Source organism: Mauremys reevesii, linkage group 3, assembly GCF_016161935.1.
Source record: "Mauremys reevesii isolate NIE-2019 linkage group 3, ASM1616193v1, whole genome shotgun sequence".
NCBI lineage: Eukaryota > Metazoa > Chordata > Testudines > Geoemydidae > Mauremys > Mauremys reevesii.
In genome coordinates, this window is record NC_052625.1 from 82,738,056 (window position 1) to 82,760,516 (window position 22,461).

Here is a 22,461-nt window from a genome sequence, read left to right on the forward strand (position 1 = left end):
AGCTTCCTTACACTACTCTGCCAGTGTGTCTTATATGTGAGCTAGAGGAACCTACCATAGTGGAAAGAGAAGATAATTCACTCACCATTCCCACTAGATGCTTGGTCTTCCCCTGGAACTCTGGGAGCATTCCTACTGATGACAATCTTAGTAGAAAGTCCCATATTGTGAAAAAATAGAATGATTTTTTGTGTGTGGAGAAAGTGTCTTCCCTAAAAGGCTGTGCCAGTGTGCAGTATCGTAGGAAAAGGAAAAGCTATACTGTCATTCACAGTACCTTTTAGTACTGCCACTGACTTCTCAGTGTATCTAGCTGTGACGGGCCCCGATACTGACAGAGTGTCACCATGTACAATGTCCTCTCAAGGAAGGGTACGTCAAAGTGTATTTTCATATTTCAGACCAGCAGCGCGGCTGAGTCAGAAGCGCGAACCCCTTTCGGCCTCATAAAGGGTCATGCTTATTCAGTAACTGGCATTGACGAGGTACGTCCCAATTGTTGCTATGTTGACAGTATGTGATGGAGACTGGGCTGGCAAGGGGTGCAAACTCAAGTGATGGAAACCTAGCGCTGGAGAGTGAATGGTCACAAATCCTGTTCTCCACATCTTCTGGATGCAGTTTGTCTGGAGAATTGGAGTGGCTGCACTGTACAAGGAGGGGACAGGATTTTGGCTGGCCACACAGGTCATGCCCCTTCTCCCCCCATCTAAGGTGTTGTGCCCAGCTTCTTGTGCCTAAAGGAACTTAGGGTGTGATGCCTGGGAGCCCGAGGACTGTATGTATCCTCTGGTTCTTCCCTAGAGCTGAGTAAAAGTTTTCAACTAAAACTTTTTTTTGGCAAAAAAATGTCGATTCTGACACACTAAAATATCTTAGGAATTTGCACTGATTTCACCAAACTGATTTGGTTGGGAAAAAAAATTCTGTAAAAACCAATACGTTTAAGTGTTGACATTTTTGAAACAAAGCGGGTTGATTTTTTTACTCAAAACCACTTTTTATTTTGAAATGTCCTTTCCTTTCATTTTTTAGAAATTAAAAATATTTTCAAATGCACGAAATTGAAACGGCATGGTTCATTTTGGGTCAAAGTGCCTTGTTCAACCTGAAATATTTTTTTCAACTTTTTGGGGTTTGCCAGAAATATTAGACAATTTAATTTTCAGTTCGGCCTGAAACTTTTTTTTTTAATTTACAGCAAACCAAAAACTCCATTATTCACCCAGCATCACTCTTCTCCCCTATGAAGTGAAACTAGAATCCAACCCTGGTGGGAGGTTTCTCCTTCCTCTTCACTATCCCTTCTACCCCATGCACATTTGCTCCTGCCAAGTTCCCCAGTGCCCAGCACAGTTATCCAGCCTATTCACTCTGGAGGCGAATTGTCTCTTAGTTAATGACAGCAGCCAGCCAGGGATTATTTATTACAGTAGCAATAGTCTCATTATATTTTAAGGCCACTCAGGAATTTCTCTGTTTTTGTCTTCTTTTTTCTAGGTGACCTACCAAGGCCGAAAGGTGCAACTCATACGGCCAAGAAATCCATGGGGGCAAGTGGAGTGGAATGGCCGTTGGAGTGACAAGTTAGTTTTATGTATAATAACTATTTGTATTGCATAGAGGTCAGACTGATGAGGAGGGAAGTCAAGTCAGTGTTCTGTATATAGTCTTCTGCAGTTATTTGCAGCTTAAGCTGTTTTGGGGCCTTTTCTAATTAACAGCCTACACATGCAGAACAGGGCTGTCGTCATCATACAATCCTGACTTCAGTAGTGTCAAGACTGCTCAGTTAACATTTAAAGAGGCACTGTCAAGATTGTTTAGTCCCAAAATGTAGGTACTGCTAAAAATAGAAACATAATCCACTATTAATATAAATGTCATTATTTTTAAGACAATTCCAGTGGAAAATGTATAATTTGTATTATTTAAACATTCCCCTGCAGTATTTGCAACACAAACATCCAAACACTGTGCTATTACATGAGAGCTGGAAAGTGCTGAGGTAGTGTATAGGAATTAGACAGTATCTCTTTAAATATTTTGTGAGCCCTCTAATGGCACTCACTGTGTTCTATGTTTCTGAAGCCAGAGCTCCAAGGTATATATGTTGGTTGGCCTTGCATGTTTTGTGTAGCTATTAAAGACCATTATTTGGACCACACTTGCCTGTGTGGTTCCTTCATATTATATTTGCTGTGTAAAGAGCACAAGACCCAACAAATGCCAGCTGGGAAAAAAGTGAAACTCCCTAGTCTCTTTCACTATCCAAGCTGGATGAAATGAAAATAATAGTCATTTTAAAAGCAAACAGCATAAATGGTAAACAGTAGATTCTATTTTGGAAATTCCTACTAGCTATATTTTTCATGTTTGATTACATTTATACATGGCCTGTTTCTGAGTTCACTTAAATTGCTTTACCTCCATTGTCTTCAACTGAGTTTTTCCCAATTTACGCTGGTATAAATGAGAGGAGACTCAGTTCCACAATATATCCTGACTGCCGCTTTAAAAATGGTGAAATAATTAACAGACTTGATAAATTTCCAGAACTGATTCAAATGTCCCTTCTCTTAAAACTATCAACAAATAAATCCCAGATATTTACATTTCTAAGGGTAGTTATGATCCTTTGTAAATTCCAAAAATGGGAGAATAGTTGATCAGGATAATTAGAGATGATTAAACCTCAAAAGATTTAGCAGTTAAGCTTGCAATAGGTATCAGGCCATTTGAGATTTTTATCCAAGGTGCTGTATCTGCCAAAAGGGGCTCTGATCCTGCATGTGGAACTGCTAATGCAGATCACAGTGTCCACACAGAGTCCTATGGAAGCCAATGGGACTCCATATGGGCATGGGAGTCTACACTAACATGTTGACTTGCAGGATCAGGGCTTAGGTTAGTAATCTCATGAGAGACTTCTAGTACTTCCTGCTTAGAATCAGGCTGGGATTACACTGCTGTAAGAGCAGGCTTTCATGAAACATCTAGGCTTTTCTGTTTCCATCCCTGCTAGAACCACGAATTGCATTAGTGAATGGAAACGAAAAAATAGATTTTCAGTTGGGACATCAGCTATTTCATTCTCTCTCTCCACTCATTTGTACAATTAAAGAGCATCACCCTGCTCCCACTGACTTCATCTGGGAGCAGTGGTTGGTCCTAAACTACCAATAAACCTCATGGCAATAATGATACAGATGTACAACAAGGTTTACAGTACAGTGGATGTACAATCTAGAGATATACCACTCGCAGTATTTAAATTTACCTTGGTTTTTGTAGTAGTCCCTATTCTCACTGTGGGAAACATTGCAAACACAGTGGTACTGTTCAATACAGCAGTGTTGTAACCTCAAGATTTTACATGATCCTGCTTCTGTCTAAGTAGATGGAAAGTTTGCCATTGGTTTTAATGGCAGCAGGATCAGGCTCCTTAAAGGCACCTGTTGTGGCTACTGCTCAAATAAAATCAATCTGAAAGCGGTGTAATCTGCCAACATATCCAGCTGCTGTCTTTGAGCCAAGGGAAATGAAGTGCTTGATAGCCTTGTAAAGCCTGACTTTGTTTCCTTGTAGTTCTTCTGAATGGCAGTCAGTCAGCCCATCGGAGCGAAAACGCCTGTGTCAGACAGTGCTAGATGATGGAGAATTCTGGTATGGTACCCCTTTGAATTATAAATATGCTGATGAGAATAAATACAGTAAGCAGGCAGGCCAAGAGGAGGATAGCTCTGAACTGGGAAATTAGTGCTTTAATCCAAAGAGAGGACTGGTACAATGCAACCTGATATAAGTCACTCTCAATTCCCATATTCTTAATAACAGAGTATATCTTTAAGATGTTTAAAATGCCATACTTAGCAACTGGCATTAATATATTGAAAACACTGTGAATTCTAAAGTTCTCAAGATTGAAGTGAATGACACCGTGATTGACTTGTTTCCTGAAGGGGTTAATCAGACACAGCTGATTTGCACAATGTAAGGAATGCTTCAAAAACAAGTCTGGCAAGTTTTGTATTGTCTAAATACTCCACTCCTGTACATCACATTTCATCTTACTAATGCCGTTTGAATTGGGTGATTCTCTCAATGCAGCATTTGCCACGTTACCTCTTGTGTGCCACACCCTGGTGAAAGAATGACTCATGAGGCTACACAAATGCTCTTTGCATATACTATGTGTGCTGTGCATCCTTAAGGACCTGAAAGTAGTGAAATCAGCACAGAGCAGCCTAACAGCTTCCGAAGAGTTTTCAGTTGTTTTTTCTCATATTTTGCTGTCATTTAGAGCAGTGTGGTCTAGTAGATAGAAGACTTGACTGGGACTCAGGGGATCTGTGTATTATTTCCAGCTCTGCCACTGGCCTGCTGAAGCTGACCTTGAGCAAGAAATGTCACTCCTCGGTGCCTCAGTTTCCCCATCTGTAAAAGGATGCTGACCTCTTTGTAAAGCGCTTTGAGATCTACTGGTGAAAAATGCTATATAAGAGCTAGGTATTATTTAGAATTCAAAACAGCCTTGACAAATTGGAGAATTAGTCTGAATTCAACAAGATGAAATTCGGCAGAGATAAGCGCAAAGTTCTCCACTTTGGAAGGAAAAATCAAATGCATGGCTATAAAATGGGGAATAACTGGCTAGTGGGGTAGTACTGCTGAAAAGGATATGGGGGTTATCGTGGATCACAAATTGAATATGAGTCATCAATGTGATGCAGTGGTGAAAAAGGATAATATAATTCTCGGGTTTGTTTATAGGAGTATTGTCTGTAAGGCATGTAAGGTGATTGTCCCACTCTGCTTGGCACTGATGGGGCCTCAGCGGGAGTACTGTGTCCAGTTCTGGGCACCACACTTTAAGATAGACATGGAAAATGTGGAGAGAGTCCAAAGAAAATGATAAAAGATTTAGAAAATCTGGCCTATAAGGAAAGGTTAAAAAAAAGTGGGCCTCTTTTGAAAAACAGTCTTGAAAAGAGAAGACTGGGGGGCAGGGACCTCATAACAATCTTCAGATATGTTAAGGGCTGTTACAGAAAGGACGGTGATCAATTGTTCTCCATGTCCACTGAAGGAAGGATGAGAAGTAATGGGCTTACTCTGCAGCAAGGGAGCAAGGTTAAATATTATGAAAAACTTTCTAACTATACGGGTAGGTAAGCTCTGGAATAGGCTTCCAAGGGAGGTCATGGAATCCTCATCACTGGACACCTGCCAGGGATAGCCTAGGTTTATTTGATCCTGCCTCAGCACAGGGAACTGGACTTGATGACTTCTCAAGTTCCCCTACAATTCTGTGATTCTGCTCAACATCTTAAATGTTCAGATTGTAAGCTCTCTGTGTTATGTGTACAGCACCAAGCACAATGGAGTTGGGGGGGGTCCCTAGATTCTACTGCAGTAGACATAATAATAATAATTAATTAATAATGGTTAAATCTTAATTTCAGGGATCTCAACAGATATTTACTTTGCAAGCCATTACATACCGCACCTGAAAATTAAAGGGAAAAAATGAAACAAACAGCTCACTGACAGTTTAAAAACTGGAGCTATTCTATAGCTTCTGGATATGACTAGCTTTCATGCATCTCTCAGAGCACATGGATTATGTGCTACGTTATAAATAATAATAGGACCTACATGTGGAGGTTTTTTCTGTCATTTTTTACCAATTTATTCTCATGCATTCTATGTGGGCTCATCTCAAATAGAAAAGGGAAATTTGTCAAAAATGATGAGGCAGTTTAAAGCAAGACCAAAGATCAGAGTGGCATAAAGCAAACTACAGAAGGCTGCATGATCTGTGTTAAATATGGATGAAAACACATTTTAAGACATTTCAAATGGGAAATATGTTTTTGATAAAAAATTTTGTCTTTTATCCTTTGGGGTCCTGGTAACTAGGAACTAGCAAGACCTTCAGGGTAACATGTTAAGGGCTAGCTGATCTAAGTAACTTACAATGAGTTACTCTGGATTTACACCAAGAGTAACTAAGGTCAGTATTGATAAGGGAGGATAGAGAGGAGAGGCAAATTCCACATTCATTATTGTGCTTCTACCAGAGGGGAAAGATTAACCCAGGGGCTAGTTAGCAAATCAGCTTCTAATTCTCTCTGTCTCTGCCTCCCTCCCTCTCTTTCAAAGATGTAGGGCCATATTCTGCTCTCAGGCACCCCAGTGTAAATCCAGAGCAACCCCAACGAAGTGCTGATAAGTACTTCACATGTACATCAGTGTAATGAAGAGCAGAATTTGCAGTACTTGGCCCAAAAGACAAAAATTATGCAACACGGCCAGGAAATTTGTGCCAGGTACACAAAAGCAAAAGGGGTTGTTATCCAGCCCTTATTCTCAATGTACCAAGGACAGACGTGAGATGCTGGAGTGCACCTGGCTTGCGGAGCTAGTAATACATTGGAGGGAGACACAATACAAAAAGGGAGACACAGACAGTGAAATCAAACTGTGTCATTTGCTCCCTTATCAAAAATGTGTGGTGAAAAGTTTCTAGGACAACGTAAGTTAAAGTGTAACTCTAGACTCCTTTTACTTATTCAGCAGAATATGGAATCTATTATAGCTGGTGGGCCTGTGATGTTGCTACCCCTGTGTGCTATTGTGAGGATCGCATCCTGTCAACACCCACCCATACACATTGCCTGGAGCACACTGGCTTTTTCCTGCTATTCTTGTTCATTTGTCTCATTCAGCCACTAAGGCCCAGATCTTCAAAGGTTGATTTCAATGGCTGTTAGGAACCTAAATATCTTTGAGGATCTAGGCCTACCTGCCCAACTTGTTACCTGGTTTCCGCTACACTGTTTTCCTGCTCTATTTCCTGTGCTATCCAGCAGCGGCTGCTGTATTGCACACCAGTCTCTGACTTGGTAAATACTTCCCCTACTGGTTCTTACTCCAGTTCAGTTCAGGTCTGAGTGCCGACCCGTTCACAGCAAGCAAAGTGCCAGTGGGCCCCTCCAATGTCTTGCTGCACATTGGGCTGTCTGCATGCTTCTTGGTATGTGGGTTGGAATGGTCACACACAGTGTATCACACTTGGCTGTAGTTCAATTTTGGCAGACCTTTTACCCCCTCCGTACTGTTTTTCCACTAAAAAGGATCACGGGGCCCAGGAGCTGTGAGACTAGAAGACTAGAGCCTCCCTTCTCACACCAGTTTTACACTAGTGTCATTCCGTTGGGGTTGATTCTGCTTTCTTCCTGACGCTGGTGTAAATCAGGTGTAACTCAGATGAAATCAGTGGCATCTCACTATATTAAGACTGGTATAGAAGAGATCAGAATCAGGCCCATTGGGGCCAATGGAGTTACTTGTGATTACACTTGTGTAACGGAGAGGAGAATCAGGTCTATGGGGAGAGATCTTCAACTGGTGTAAATCAGCATAGCTCCAATGATGTCAATGAAGCTACACTAATTTACAGAAACTGATGATCCGGCCCTATATTCTGATACTCTGCATTTTGAATTGGTCTGTGGGAGTAGTTTCTGCCTAGGCTGCTGCTTCTGTTCAGTCACTAGTGTGATGCACTGACTGGTTTCCTTTCCTTTCATTTAGGATGAACTTTGAAGACTTCAAAGCACATTTTGATAAAGTTGAGATCTGCAACCTCACCCCAGATGCTCTTGAGAACAATGCTACCAACAAGTGGGAGGTGACAGTCCATCAAGGGAGCTGGGTCAGGGGTTCCACTGCTGGAGGGTGCAGAAATTTTCTAGGTGAACAGAGATTTCTTTAGAAAAATTTCACACTCCCGTGGAAGCATCCATTATAGACACAGAATTCTTCACCCCTTTGTAACTTCCACAAGCATGTCCTGAATAAGGCCAGAGGAGTCTCAACTAGCTGAAACCCAGCAAAATATCAAAACAGTCACCAGATTCCACTTGAGAGAAATAATTTTCTTTATCTTTCAGTTTTGTACACCTCTTTCTCCTCTCACGTACATTTGTGCAAACTTGGAGTAACTCCACTGAGGTCAGTTAAGTTACACCCATGTCACAGGGCTATAAGTGAGGAGAATCCAGCCCTTTCCATCACATTCTGATCATGCTGGTGTAACTTGAAGTCACTCCCCTGATTGAATGGAGTTATGCCAGATTTACACCAGTATGAATGAGATCAGAAGTTGATCCTTTGTGCTTTTATATTTTCAAGAAAACCCCATTTAATTGTCTTGTAACTTTCATCTCCGATTTAAACCATTGCTGTTTAATGAGATATTAGGTCTAAATTCTGCTATTGTTTATACTAAAATCCAAGTCCCTCAGGATTTGGCTCTTTGTCTGCAGAATTGTATTGAAATCATCAAGATACATAATGGAAAATGGAAAAATAAAACAAGCATAAAACCCCCAAACCTCAAATTACTCTCTATTGTCCTTTTTGGCTCAGTTTAATTTTTTTGGGGGGGAAAAACGTCTGTGTTCTTTGCTTTGGCAGACACCTTTTGGACCAATCCACAGATCAAGCTGCGTTTGACAGAGAAAGATGATGGGCAAGATGAATGCACGTTTATAGCAGCTCTGATGCAAAAGAATCGACGTAAACTCAGGAAACTCGGTGCTGATATGCTGACAATTGGCTATGCTATTTATGAGGTACTTGATATTTTACGATGTAGTAGCCATGTTTGCTCTTTCTCTCTCTCTCTCTCCCCCCTTGTCTCTCTCTGTGTATCAGTCTAGATTTCTGCATCACACCTATTGCTGTGGTATCTAATCACCTGTGTTCTTTAAATAATGATGAGAATGGTAGCTTTCTCTTTAAAATGTCCTAATATTGGTGCAAAAGGGCTTTGCCAAAATGGATTTTCTTCATCCTAGAGCCCCTGCATACAAAGCCTGCCTGACCTTAGAGTCTGAGAGCTAGATTCCCCTGGCATCCAAGCTCCATTCAGCACAGGAGAGTTGGGTGGGAGGAGTGCCAGGGGCTAATGGTGACTTCCTGATCCTGAAGCCAATGAATCATGCATGTATCTGGCCCTCTGATTCTAGATCAGGAAGGGAGGTGGGAATCTGACATGTCTGAACCACGCACATCAGTTACTTTGCATACAATAATGAATAAACCTGAAATCCCTGCTTCAAATTCTATTGCAGAGCCCTAGCAAAGATGGACACTTGAACAAAGACTTTTTCAGATACCACCCTTCCAAGGCAAGGAGCAAAACCTACATTAATTTAAGGGAAGTCTCTGACCGAGTCAAGTTGCCACCTGGGGACTATGTTATTGTTCCTACTACTTTTGAGCCACACCAGGAAGCTGACTTCTGCCTGAGAATCTTCTCTGAGAAAAAAGCCATCACAGAGTAAGTAATCAGTGGGGAGTGGTCAGTCAAACAGATCTCCTGCAACATCCAAAACACTCACACACCTGTCATGTTAATTGGGTTTTTAAAGAACCATGAGAGATTCCTGAGGACATTCTCCTCATCTTGCTCCAGGCAAGAGACCCCAGAGATGAAGAACCATCCCTCCCATCCACTTCCTGCAGTGCCCTTGCCTGCTATGTGAGGATCCCAATGAATTAAATGGAGTTCATTGCCAGAGCAACTCTTGTAATTAACAAAAGTTAACCTGTGTTGCTGTGCACTAGACCTCAGCCAGGGGAATCTAGTAAACGAGGCTTTTCCCCTTTTCTTTTTGTTTGTTGTTATAGGGTGTGTTGTTTTTGTTTGTTGCGGGGGTTGTGTGGGAGGATTGGCAGTTTTTTTTGCAACAAAGTAGGGAAGAAAGAATTAGACGAGTTTTTGAACTCTGGTGAATGCTTCTATTTCAGGAGGTCCTAAATCAGAAACCCCTTTTCCAATACACTTTAAATGTGGTAGAAAAATTCTACCATGACTCCAGACTTAATTTTCCAATTTTTAGCCCACTCTGGCTATTTTTGTGGGTATTAGGAGGTGGGGAAATCAGACTTGTAATGAAAACTCAATTGCAACCTTAACCGTGAAGAGTCAGTAGCTGCTCCGTAGTATATATTGTTCTGCACGTTTGTTTCCTGTCTGAATGAGCATGTTTAATAAAGAATAAGTTTTTTTAACAAGCATTTGCACAACCTATAAAAAGTGAAATTAACCCCTGTACAGATGGCTCACACTAGGCCTAGGAACCACTTAAACTCTCTTTTGAGTTTAAGTGATGCAAAGACCTGACCCTCTGCATGGGGATGAATTTCACTCAAAGTGAATAATTCGTTCAGTAAAAATACTATGTTTGCTTTTACTTCTGGAAAATTTAAACAGAAAGGATCCCCAGCAAAGTCTTTTGTTATTGAGTATGTTTTTGTTTCCCTCAGGGATGTGGATGAAAACGTTGACATTAATCTCCCAGAGGTAAATCTACAGAGCTAAAATAAGGAGTGGATAATTCAGCATAATCCATCCAATATGCTCCATTTGTACTTTTTCATTTCACTTGAATTTTATGAGAATGCCAACCTTGTGTGTGTGAAATCTGCAGTTGGGTTGGGTTTAGTAAAACAACCATAATAATACAATAATAATAATGAATAATTCTTCCAATTGTTTGCTGATAGGCAGCTGAAATCAGAAAGAAATTAAGGGCTGGCTCCTCACCTGGTATAAATCAACATAGCTACTGAAATCAGTGGACCTGAGCTGATGTGCACCAGCTAAGGATCTGGCCATTAGCCGTACTGTGCAGTATTACCCAGTTAGGGGCACACAACCTATTCACACTCAAACATGCACACATATTCTCAGGACATTTTGGGGTCAGAAGCTTGATACTGCATTTTCATAAAAATGATTAGACAATTTTTGCTGCTGAACATTAAGCTGATTTTTACACTTAAAAAAATCTGACAGGCAGCCCTTGAACCACTTTGTAGTCACTATATTTGGGTATTGACTGAGCTAGATCTTGTTCTCCTTATTCCTGCAAATAGTCCCACTGATTGCAGTGGAGATACTTGCGGAAGGAAAGTAAGCCAAGATTCAGCTTTGCATCTCTTTGGTGCTATTTTACTCAGTTTTCCCCTTGCTTCCAGAGACTGGGTAGCAAATTGAGCTTTACATTTCCAGATTCTCAAGGTCACAGTCATTAGTGATATACATCTATCCTAGGTATAAATTAATGGAGATATCTTATCTCTGAGAACTGGAAGGGACCTTGAAAGGTCATTGAGTCCAGCCCCTTGCCTTCACTAGCAGAACCAAGTACTGATTTTTGCCCCAGATCCCTAAGTGGCCCCCTCAAAGATTGAGCTCACAACCCTGGGTTTAGCAGGCCAATGCTCAAACCACTGAGCTATCCCTCACCCCCTGCCATATGGCATCTGAATGGTAGTAGATAAATGATGGGCTAAGTGTCATGTTGGGTGTATATTGGTCAGAAAAATGAGTGTAATTGTCAAATCAATGTAACTTCCACCATGTTGGCATTCGGTGGATATACAGTAACTTCTTTGTTGGGCACCATGCAGGACCTTCCTCACTTAGTTGATTCTCCTTCGGTGCACACCCTTCCAGTACATGGGCATGCAAGTTGCACTCATTTTGCACAGCCACTGAGTGTCAAAATAGGGCAAGTTACACAACTTTGCTGCCTACATCTATTTTATGATCAACTTACACCCAGCCTTATATTTCACACAGCAGTTAATATCACCACTGAATTTGGCCCAGAGACTTCCATAACAGTTGCACCTGTTTATCCGAGGCATCACCTGGCTGAACGTGCATATAAAATGGAAAACTGATAGTTTTGAGACAGTGTAGCATTGGAAGCCACCAATGATCAGCTGTTCAGCTCCAGTGCTCTGCCTGCTCCTTAGCCCGTGCTATTGAGTACTCCTATTGGAAATGGAAGGTGAAAATTTCTAAGACGTTGGGTGCCCGGGGGGTTAAGTTTTTCATACATAATACACCTTTCAGATTTTGTTATATCTGTTTCAAGATGCATAGCACTCCTCAAGGCGCTGAAAGCATGGCTGGCTTGCTTAATTGTTACCCTGCAATTGCAGGGGCCTCAAACATCAGTGCATCTCAGTTTCTCCTGTTCTCTGCCTGTGACACATCATAATTTAGCTTCCTGTGGGCTGTAATACTTGGGTCTCGTTTCAGTGGTTGGGTTTAGTGTGCGGGTGCCGGCTGTGTCACTTCCCTATGATATACAGGAGGCCAGACTAGATGATCTGGTGCTCCCTTAAACTGTGTTACTGTGACTGTTGCTCATAATCTGCGTGCAGGAACCAGTGTTAGCTCTATGATAGTTTTAATGTCTCCCTGTTCTTGTAGCCCCCTAAACCAACCCCACCGCAACAAGAAACCGAAGAAGAAAAACAGTTCCGGGAATTGTTTAAACAGGTTGCCGGAGAGGTGAGTGCGTACTCAGAACACTTTTAGCTTTGTCTTATAGTGATGACTATGATCTAATGTCATGCTTCAGGGCTTTAGCTGGTCCTCTGAGGTGGTCAGTAAGGAAGTTTTTCCCAATACACACTTGTAATCTGTGGGGAGGGGGCCTCACCTTCCTCTGACAGAGATCTGCCACAGGCAGAGCCGTGATTCCAGCTGGGGTGGGCCGGTGCTCTGAGGTGGTGCAATCAGGCTGGTGAGTCTTGTTTGTATGATCACCAGATTTTGGGTCAGGAAGGAATTTTCTCCCAGGTCAGATTAGCAAGGAAACTGGGGGAGAGGGTTGCCTCCTCTGCAGCATGGGCCATGCATCACTTGCGAGGCTCATCTGCATGTATCTCAAACCCAATCAATTCCCTGGCATCACAGGGGCCTTGGGCAGTAGTCTTTCCTGTTCTTTGCTTGTGACACACAATAGTTTTGTCTCCTGAGGACTAAAATGCTTCAGTTTAACTGACATCATTGGGCTCAACACAGGGGTATTTGGATGAAGTTTAACGGCCTGTGAAGTGCAGGAGGTCTGATGATCCCTTCTAGCTTTAAACTTTATGAAACTATAAAAATCATGAATGTTTTACAAAAACTGGGATGGGAACAACCCTATGTAGCTGAAAAATATATTTCTGTTATCACATAAATCCACGTGAAGTGAAAATTCAGGGTTCCATATGTAATATGTTTACTTGCAGTATATATTCAGCCACTAGATGTCTCTATGTCCTTTATAAAGTTCCTAACCATGTGGTCCCTGGTAAACAAAGGAGACAACACTAGAACACAAGCTGTGAGGGAGCCTGTTTGTGTCTGAAGCTGCAGTTATTTTGTTTGAATAAACACCTCCTGTTTGAGAAGAACTGTGATTCCATGTAGCATATCAGTGAGCAGCTCAGTTGTATTTTGTCATCTCCTTCTTTTTTTTTTAGTCCTTCTGTTGTTTGTGCGATTCACTATTTCTTGGATTTCAGCAGCAAGCTGTAAACCCAGTGACAGTAGTGCAGTAGAGTTTTGTAGTTGTCAGATTGATGATATTTGCATTCTGTTAGGCTTTCCATATGTCTGATTCTAGACACCCAAAAGTAACAGCTGATTTAATTTCTCAACTCTAGGACATGGAGATAACTGCAGAGGAACTTGAATATGTTCTGAATGCTGTATTAAAAAAAGGTAAGTGTTAATAACAACTTTATTTGCACTTATATAGCAGCTTTCATCCAAGGACCTCAAAGGGCTTTATAAAAGTGGATATTATCCCCAATTTACAGATGGGAAAACTGAGGCACTGCCTAGTAACTTGCATAATGTCACACAGCAAGTCACTGGCAGAGTCGGGAACAGAACCCAAGTTCCCTGACCTAACCCCAAGCCTACACTGTCTCCCAGCAAAATCCATCTCAGGGCAGTGATGCCTATTCCCGGTTCTGGAGAAAGAAGATTGTCTTATGACTAAGGCAGTGGACTGAGACTCAGGAGATCCTGCCTCTACCATAGAATTTCTGCATAACCTAGGCTAACTCATTTAATCTCTCAGTTTCCCCATCTGTAAAATGATATCACAAACAAATGATAATAGTAACGAATAGTGACAAAACCAAAGAAGAAATTGTGAAAAGTACAAGGTCTATTTGCATCCTCATGAAGAAAATGAGACTCAATGAGTTACTGGGAGCAGAACTGATATTTCCTGGGGTATCTAAATTTCATGTGGCTTTCTGATTCTTAAAATAGTCAGAGAAAAGGAAACTCCAAGCCATTCTCCACAATTCAAACAGCAGCTTGTATTTACATTTGATGGGAGTGTGCAGGAAGCCTGTGTGTGCTCATCTCAGCACGTGCTCCATTCACTGAACAGCATCAATGCCCACTAAATATCTGTTCATGCACAAGGCACACTGGGTCCACAAAATGAGATCGTAAACACAGCTGCTGTTATTTTCTTCCTACCTGTAATTACCCTGTGGCTTCCAGTGTGACAGTGTTCTTCACTTTCCATCCTCAGCTGTTCTGTAGCTCTGCAGGGCGCTGTTACACAGTTGTTTGGTTTCAACCCAGAAGTGCCTTAACTTCAGTAGGACGACCATATTTTCCCAAAGGGAAAACGGGACACCACACTGGGCCAGCCCAAGGCCTGCTCCCAGTCCCCAAGTCCCCTCATCCAGCCCTTCCTTCCTCTTGCCCATGTGGGGCTGGCCCAAGGTGGTGCCAGCCCAAGCCTCCTCTGCCGCCCGCCTGCTTGGGGCTGGCCTGAGGTCCCTCTCTACCACTGCCCGCTTGGGGCCTGCCCAAGGCCCTCCGACCTCCTGCATGTGGGGCCAGCCCAAGACCCCCTGCCACCAACCCGTGCAGGGCTGGCCTGGCCCGATCCCGAGACCTTCCCCCCATTGCCGCTTGCTCCCTCCCCCCCCCCATTCCTCTGCACCCTGTTAGGGGTCACACCCCACTAAGGATTGCACCTGCTTTTTTGGCAAAACTGGGCATTTGTCCAGTTTGCTTTTGCCAACTGGCCATCAGTTGGCAAGAACAAAATGGACAAATGCCCAGTTTTGCCAAAAAGGTCAGGATGACCAGGACAGGACTGAAAAAAGGGAGCGTTCTGGCCAAAACAGGACATATGGTCACCTACACTTCAGTGATGCGTGAAGTGGCCTCTGTATAAGAAGGGATAAATTCTGCTCCAAGTTACACTGATGTGAATCCTGAGGGACTCGCTTGAAGTCAGTGGAGTCACTCCAAATTTACACCACAGTAACCAAGAACAGTATTTGGCCATAGACAGTTAAAAAATATGCAGTGTGGATTACAGAGATCTATTTTGCTTAGTTTGTTAATCATCTTCTAAGGTTTGTTGAGCACTGTGGGATTCTTTGATGAAGCATGCTTAGCAACGTGTCACCCATTTTTCTGGTCTCCAGCTGTTCTGGTGCATCTGCTGCTGAGCACTTTGTTATCATCCTGTGGATCTGGGCTCAGCACTTTCAGGAATAGCCCATCCTTAACCTCCAGCTATGCTCCTTTTGGGTACTATGCAGGCTATGGGGAGGGGTCAAGGGCTCGTTGTGTTGAGGCTGGTGAATGGCTTGCCACACTCTGCAGTTATAGGTGTAGTTCAGCACATTTCCCCTTCCACTTAACCTCAGGACTGAGCCCATATAGCCCAGATCCTCAAAAATACTTAGGCACACAACTGCCACTGAATTAATGGGAGTTATGAATCCATATTTTTGCAGATCTGGGCCTGTGACTATCTGTGGCAGGCCAAACAATAACAATAGGGCATGCCCATGAAGGTTAGAAACAGAAGAAAAAAAATTCCCCCTGCCCAGGGCTTTGGTTTGACTCATCAAACAAGTAGCACAAAGGACCTCCAGTTACTTTAGAAATTGTAGACCCTCCTCAGAAGAGTTTGCCTCCAAAACAAAATGGGTTCAGTTGCCTATAGCATGCCTTGCCCAGACCAGGATTCCAAACTAGTTGCCAGGGAAACGACATTTCCCAGCAATTCCACACCCCTGGATCCCACAGCAAGGCCAGTTGGGAACTACCCCAGTCCGTTCTTAACACCAAAGGAGAGGAGAGGTCTGGCACCCCTGCTTATAGGGCTCCCACCTCAGGGCCTATGTGCTGAGTCAGCAGTGTGGTGTTCTACAAATCCCAGCTCACCTCCCCAAGATAACTTCCTCCCTTCACTGACCACATCCTCTGCTCCATAGATATTTTTAAAAGTCACAGCTGGGATGGGGTAGTGCTGGCTTACAGGTCTCACAAATCTTAAATGGCAGGTGCATCCTGTTACGCTATTATACTACTATGATTCTGATTAGTTGGTTCCCTCCCCCTCATCATGAAAACACTGGAAATCAAAATGTTTAATATTTGTGTTAAAAGGTAAAATGTTACCTAAAGTAAATTCTAAGGGACTGATCCAACACCCAGTGAAGTCAATAATGGTGGGTCCCATTAGACTCCCAGTGACTGCATTGAGCTTTGGATCAGGCAATAATTTTTAGTGGCTAATTCAAAAGTATGTGTAACACCCGTTAAGACAACAATAAATACATAAAATATATGGACGTGTATTTTTTAAACTGTGAGTCTATCAGCTCTACTCTGCATCATCAGATTGATGAGATGATCAATCCGTGCTTGACTGTTAATAACGTCATTTTATTATATTTACATTTTTAAAGGATTTTTACAAAGCTAGTCCTGCAGCTCTTACTGTCTTGCGTAGTCCTATTGAATGAGATTTTAACTGACGTCACTGGAGGTTTCTCATGTGAGTAGAGGCAGCAGAGTTGGCCTCCAAGTGAATTACTCTTTTGGAATTACAGGTAGTGGTCATAGGAGTATCTCTGGAACTATATCTTCCTTTTTTCCATTGTTAATTTTTTAGACTTTAAGTTTATGCTCAATGACTTTATTTCTTATTTAACTTGATTATTGTGCTTTTTTCAGCAAAGGACATCAAATTCGAGAAAGTAAGCCTCATGACATGTAGAAACATCATCTCTCTTATGGATGTATCCTTTCAAATAAATGCTAATGTGAATTCTCTGGGACACTGAATGTATGCAAGGGCCCTGCCTGAGGGATCTTTCTCATCCCCGATACTAGACATGGATGCAATATTGTGATACAGTGGAGGTACACGAAGCACAGCAAACAGATGATGTCAAAATTGTATTCCAGCTTTTATTATAGAAACTTAGAGCAGGACTTTTCAAAACCATTCAGGTTGTACCATAGACTCCAGTGTAGTCCATGGCTGAGCTCTTCTGAAAATCTTACCCATTTTATTTATATATAAGATGTTGCTATTTCAACTACTGGGCAGCAATCTGAAAAACCTGGAAATGACTGTCAGTCAGATCCTTGTGCTCCAAAAAGTGGACATCCAGCCCTTTACAACTGCCTGATCACTACTGAAGCTTCCTAGAATAGCTTCTTCCCTTCAATAGGTACTTTGTTGAGCCTGCTCCTCTGATAGCTGGCCATTTAATATTGCAGCCCAAGCAGCCACAGCCCTAACATGGCAGCTGGCTGCTGCTTGCTGTATCTGTCTCCTATCCAGCTAGTAAGTTCTCCTCTTTTGTTTTTGTTTCTCCAGCCCCTGTTATTTGTGGCACCTCCTCACAAATACTTGCAATAAAAGCCCAAACAAAACAAAACAAAACTGCCTCTGGTTTGAGATACAGCTACCAACTCAAAACTCAGCCCAGGTTGGTCAAAGATGGTTGTTAAGATTTGTGAGGCTCTCAAGCAAATCTGCCCAGTTTTGAATAAAACCTGGGACCATGTATTCTTTTGCTGAATAGTGGGAAGTACCACTCTACAGAAGATGGCAGCTTCTAAAACTACTCTGGCCTAAGTTTTTAAACCTGAGTGTGTGATGTTCAGCACCTAAATCCACGCTTAGGCATCCAAGTAAGTGGTCTGATTTTCAGAGGTGCTTGAGCACCTTTACAATCCTGTTGGAGCTGTGGGTGCTCAGTGCCTCTTCAAATCAGGCCACCCACTCAGGGGCTAGTGTGTGTTGGGTGTAGCTGCCAGACTTCGGGCAGACCCAGATTTGAACACTGTGGCCTGTAGGAATGCTTGCTGCATTGGTAGCCATTAGGAAGGCTCTCTCCTGAAAAATTAAGATAAAATGTTGAGACGATGTGGAAGTAGGCCACATCCTGATGCCCTCACTCATGCAAAATTTCTTAGTAAGGGCCCCATCCTGTGACAGACTTAGCACCTCTGCGGATGTTCTTCTGAGTGTCTCAGATCCCATTAAAATCAGCACTTTGCAGGATCAGGGCCCTAAGGACTGAGGGAGCCCTGACAGGATTTTCCCACATGTGAGAAAGAAGCATGTTCTAACAAATCTCAATACCCCTCTGTAAAAAGTACCTCAGCTTTCTATAGCAACTGTCCCAAACACCAACGCCAGGTTCTGCCACTCACGCTACAAGTAGTTCCATTGGTTTTTGACTGACTCCGGGTAGCAGAATCTGGCCCTAAGATAGCAATACTGATAATGCAGTGGGTGAGCAATTCCCGTAAAATATGGTAGCATGTTTTTATCAGGTAGTTTAATTCTCTGAATCATTCCTATCCAATTGGAATCCAAAGCTGCTCTTGCTTTGGGACAGTGTTCTCCCTACATTACTCACCAGAGATATCACACAACGTTCTAGATTTCCAATAGCAATCATTGCAATTGTTTGCAATGTAAAGGAATGACTGGTAGATTTAGACAGAACATGGGATTTCACTTAACCAGTATTTTTCCTTAATGTGGGTTTTACTAGTCCAGTGGTAATGGGAAACTGGAATTTAATGAGTTCAAGATTTTCTGGGACAAACTAAAGAAGTGGCTGGTATGTGACTGTATTCATTATTTTGAGTCTTCATAATTGGAGTTTTTTAGGAAAATGTCGGACAAACATATTTCAGAGATGGTCTAGATATACTTGATTCTGCCACAGCACAAGATGAACTACTAGATGTCTTCTTATGGTTCCCTTCCAGCCCTATATTTCTATGATTTTCAGAAACAAAAATCTGATGGCATATGTCTTCAAAAGCACAAAATATTGATTAAAAACACAAGCTCTTAAAATATGTGTTTTCTTCTGGGAAGTATAACCAATTTTGAGTATTCCACTGCCCCAAACCAGAATGGTTTACTGGGAATATCAGTGATTTTGAAAAGCTAAGAAGCTATGTTTGAGGTAATGAATTTCAGAAATGTGTTTCAATAGGAGGCCAATCAAAATAACACTTGAGGATTCTATTCCTATTGTTTCACACAAGAAGATAATGCTGACTTGTGATTAGTGGAAAATAGTCACATGATGAATTATTGTGTTTCCATTGTTTATCTCCTTAGCAGTAAGCAATACTGAGGGTCTGGAACAATGTTAGCCAGTTAGGCTCCAATTCTGCAAACACTTACACATTTTATCTAACTTTACTACCATGAGTAGTCCCTTTGAAATCAGTGACATTATTATGGTAGTAAAGTTAAGCATGTGAGTATATGTTTGCAGGATTGCAGATCAAGGAAAAATAATTATTTCCTCATGGGTCATTAATAATCTCTGAATTTATGCTCCATCCAGGATGATCATTGCAATTTTCTGCTTCCTGGATTTTTCATCCAAAGTCTGAATTGTTTTTCTGGATCACTTCACTTCATCAGTCTGTTAATACAAATGTTTGATTTTTTTAAACTGGTACACTTAAGAAATGCATGCTTCCAATGGAGAGATTTCCAGATAGTTCTGATTAAAACATTCAGAGTGAATATAACAATGGATATAAGTAATTCACAGTTGAGTGAAGATCATAGAATATCAGGGTTGGAAGGGACCTCAGGAGGTCATCTAGTCCAACCCCCTGCTCAAAGCAGGACCAGTCCCCAACTAAATACCTAAATGGGCCCCTCAAGGATTGAGCTCACAATGCTGGGTTTAGCAGGCCAATGCTCAAACCACTGAGCTATCACTCCTGGGCTCCCCTCTTATTTTTAGGGGGGGAGTTGAAGAAAAAGCACCCCAGTGCAGCACCGCCACAGGGCTCTCCCTCCATGTGCCCCAGCCCTGAGGGGGTGGAAAGAGGGGACATGTCAGGGGTGTAGCAGCTCAGATATGGAGACCAGCCCTGGCACAGCCTAGAAGCCAGGATGGGGCTGGGAGAATCCACAGGGGCCTCAGTCCCTACCCCTTCAGCCACCCACCACCTTGTAGGAGCAGGCTAAGAGCCAGGGCAGCAGAGAGGGATGGGGTGGGGAGCAGCAAGAATGGGAGGGCAGAGAACGGGCCCCCAAAGGACTCACTGTAGCCCCAGAGAGACCCCCCCCAATCCCACTGTCACTAGACCCCCATCCTCAAGAGAAACCCCAAACTTTACTTTTACTGCACCCCAAGAGACCTCCAACCACACTGTCACTACACACCCACCCCTAAGGCCCCCAACCCCACTGAATCACATTGTACCCCATCCTCTGAGAGACCCCCAACCTCGGTGTCATTGCACCCCCACCCCTGAGATCCCCCCAAGCCCATTGAATCTCACAGAGCCCCTGCTCTCTGAGAGACCCCTATCCCCACTGTCACTGCACCCCCATGCTCTGAGAGACCCCGGTCCCTACTGAATGTCACTGCACACTCTCCCCCTCGAGGCCTCCCCAACCCTACTGACTTTCACTGCACCCCTACCTCCAAGAGATCCCCCAAACCCACTGTCACTGCAACCCCCCAGACACCCCCAAGCCCCACTGATTGTCCCCCACTCCCGAGGCCCCCCAACCCCACTCTTAGTGCCTCAGTCCCTATTCCCAAAGAGACCCCCAACTCCATTGAATCTCACTGCACTCTAGCGCCCTATTCCCAAATAGACCCCACTGAATTTCACAAAGCCCTCAGACCTCCCCCCCTCAAACTCTCAGGATATAGTTTGTTTTAGTAATTTGCATAATACAAATAAGTATACATACCTTACTGAGCTGAAAATTGCATGTGTTGTATATTATATATATGCAAAAATTTTGAGTTGTCCGTGTCAAGTGCATGAAAATTAACTTTGGCTAAGATTGTGATAGACCCCCCCACCCCCTTACTTCTTTCAGACCACTTTAAGCACTGCCTCTCTCTCTCTCTCTCTCTCTCTCTCACACACACACACACACACACACACACACACACAAAAGTTTTGGATGGTTTCACATACTCCTTTTATCTTAGGTAAGGGCTCACCCTTGCAGTTATGTTAATTGAAGAGTGAGTTCACACACCTAATGATCTCAAAGAGCTTTTAACTCATCCCATAACAACTTTCACTCAGCTCATAACAAATATGATAGAGATAGCTTGATCCCAAATATACCCTCAGTTACACAGTCAGATTGGATCCAGACCAAAGTCCCCTCAACTTCCTTAAATGTTTGTGCTAAATCAAGAGTTTTTAAAGATAGGCATCTAGAACATGAAACACCATTGCTTTATGTGCTACATATACGTGAGATTTGTTATCTTACTAAATGCTGAATGTTTTCCCCCATGCAGAGTATCTACGTTCATTTTGATTCTGATCATTCCGGCACCATGTCCTCCTATGAGCTTCGTAGTGCCCTAACAGATGCAGGTAAAAGAAATATTCTGTTTAGGTTGGGAAAACAGAAAAACTATGGGGCAGATCCTCGACTGGAGACTGAACTTTCACTGACACAGGAACAATTTGTAGAGTGAAAACTGTCAACATTTCTTATTTCTGAATTCTACATCTATTTTAGATGAAAACCAGTTTGCAGTCAGCTCAGTTTCTGCTAGAGGCAGGGAATCAGTCCTTAGAGTACTTGCCCACTAACAATTTTTCAACAAATAACTAGATTATTTATTAAAGTCTCAGATTTCTTTTCAGGTCAGTTAGGTCCCTTCTGCTGCTGCTTCTTTATTTGTTTGTTTGTTTGTTTATTTTTAAAGGATTTCAACTCAATAATTACCTGCTGCAGCTGATTGTCCTCAGATATTCTGATGACCGGTTCCAGATTGATTTTGATGACTTCCTAAACTGCTTAATTCGCCTAGAGAATGCAAGCCGTGAGTATCCACTTTTGCTGAAATCATATGTGTAACACACTCACAAAGTTTGGGTTATGTTCCTGGTAAAGGCTGGTCCACTACTAAAGGATAACAGTCCACTGCTGCAACCAGCTAGTGGAGTTACTTCTCTATCTCAAGTACTAGAGGTCTGCTCTATGATCTTGAAGGCCTCAATTTCAAATGCTGTCAGTGATCCATGTAAGGGATTGTTAGACATGCACATGTGTTGACATTACTCACTTTTTAACTATTTGCTTGGGTTTTTGACTGAAAAATATAACTCACTATACAGCTATGAATTCTGGTTCTCGATTCATTTGCATACAGGGATCTTCCTCTGTCCAGACAAATAGCAGTTAAAAGTGATGGGCAAATCAGCCTCTGATTAAAGTAATCCTCTGACCCTGGCTTAAACCTTAGACCAAACCCAACCCCTTTATGAGGATCAAA

General features: G+C 42.5%; 1 protein-coding gene across 9 annotated transcripts in view; it reads left to right on the forward strand.

The window, feature by feature from the left end:
* CAPN9 (calpain 9) overlaps positions 1 to 22,461 on the forward strand; it is a 75,858-nt gene that overhangs the window by 50,237 nt on the left and 3,160 nt on the right. For all 9 annotated transcript variants that reach the window (XR_005596151.1, XM_039530208.1, XM_039530207.1 and 6 more), the window contains 13 exons: positions 402 to 485; positions 1,501 to 1,586; positions 3,589 to 3,666; positions 7,600 to 7,760; positions 8,485 to 8,642; positions 9,144 to 9,352; positions 10,342 to 10,378; positions 12,305 to 12,385; positions 13,531 to 13,588; positions 16,877 to 16,941; positions 18,718 to 18,786; positions 21,475 to 21,553; positions 21,892 to 22,008. Coding sequence is in view for 8 of the 9 variants with exons in the window: in XM_039530208.1 (XP_039386142.1) it covers positions 402 to 485; positions 1,501 to 1,586; positions 3,589 to 3,666; positions 7,600 to 7,760; positions 8,485 to 8,642; positions 9,144 to 9,352; positions 10,342 to 10,378; positions 12,305 to 12,385; positions 13,531 to 13,588; positions 16,877 to 16,941; positions 18,718 to 18,786; positions 21,475 to 21,553; positions 21,892 to 22,008 (1,282 nt within the window). In the remaining variant the exon portion in view is untranslated. The remainder of the gene's footprint in view (positions 1 to 401; positions 486 to 1,500; positions 1,587 to 3,588; positions 3,667 to 7,599; positions 7,761 to 8,484; positions 8,643 to 9,143; positions 9,353 to 10,341; positions 10,379 to 12,304; positions 12,386 to 13,530; positions 13,589 to 16,876; positions 16,942 to 18,717; positions 18,787 to 21,474; positions 21,554 to 21,891; positions 22,009 to 22,461) is intronic.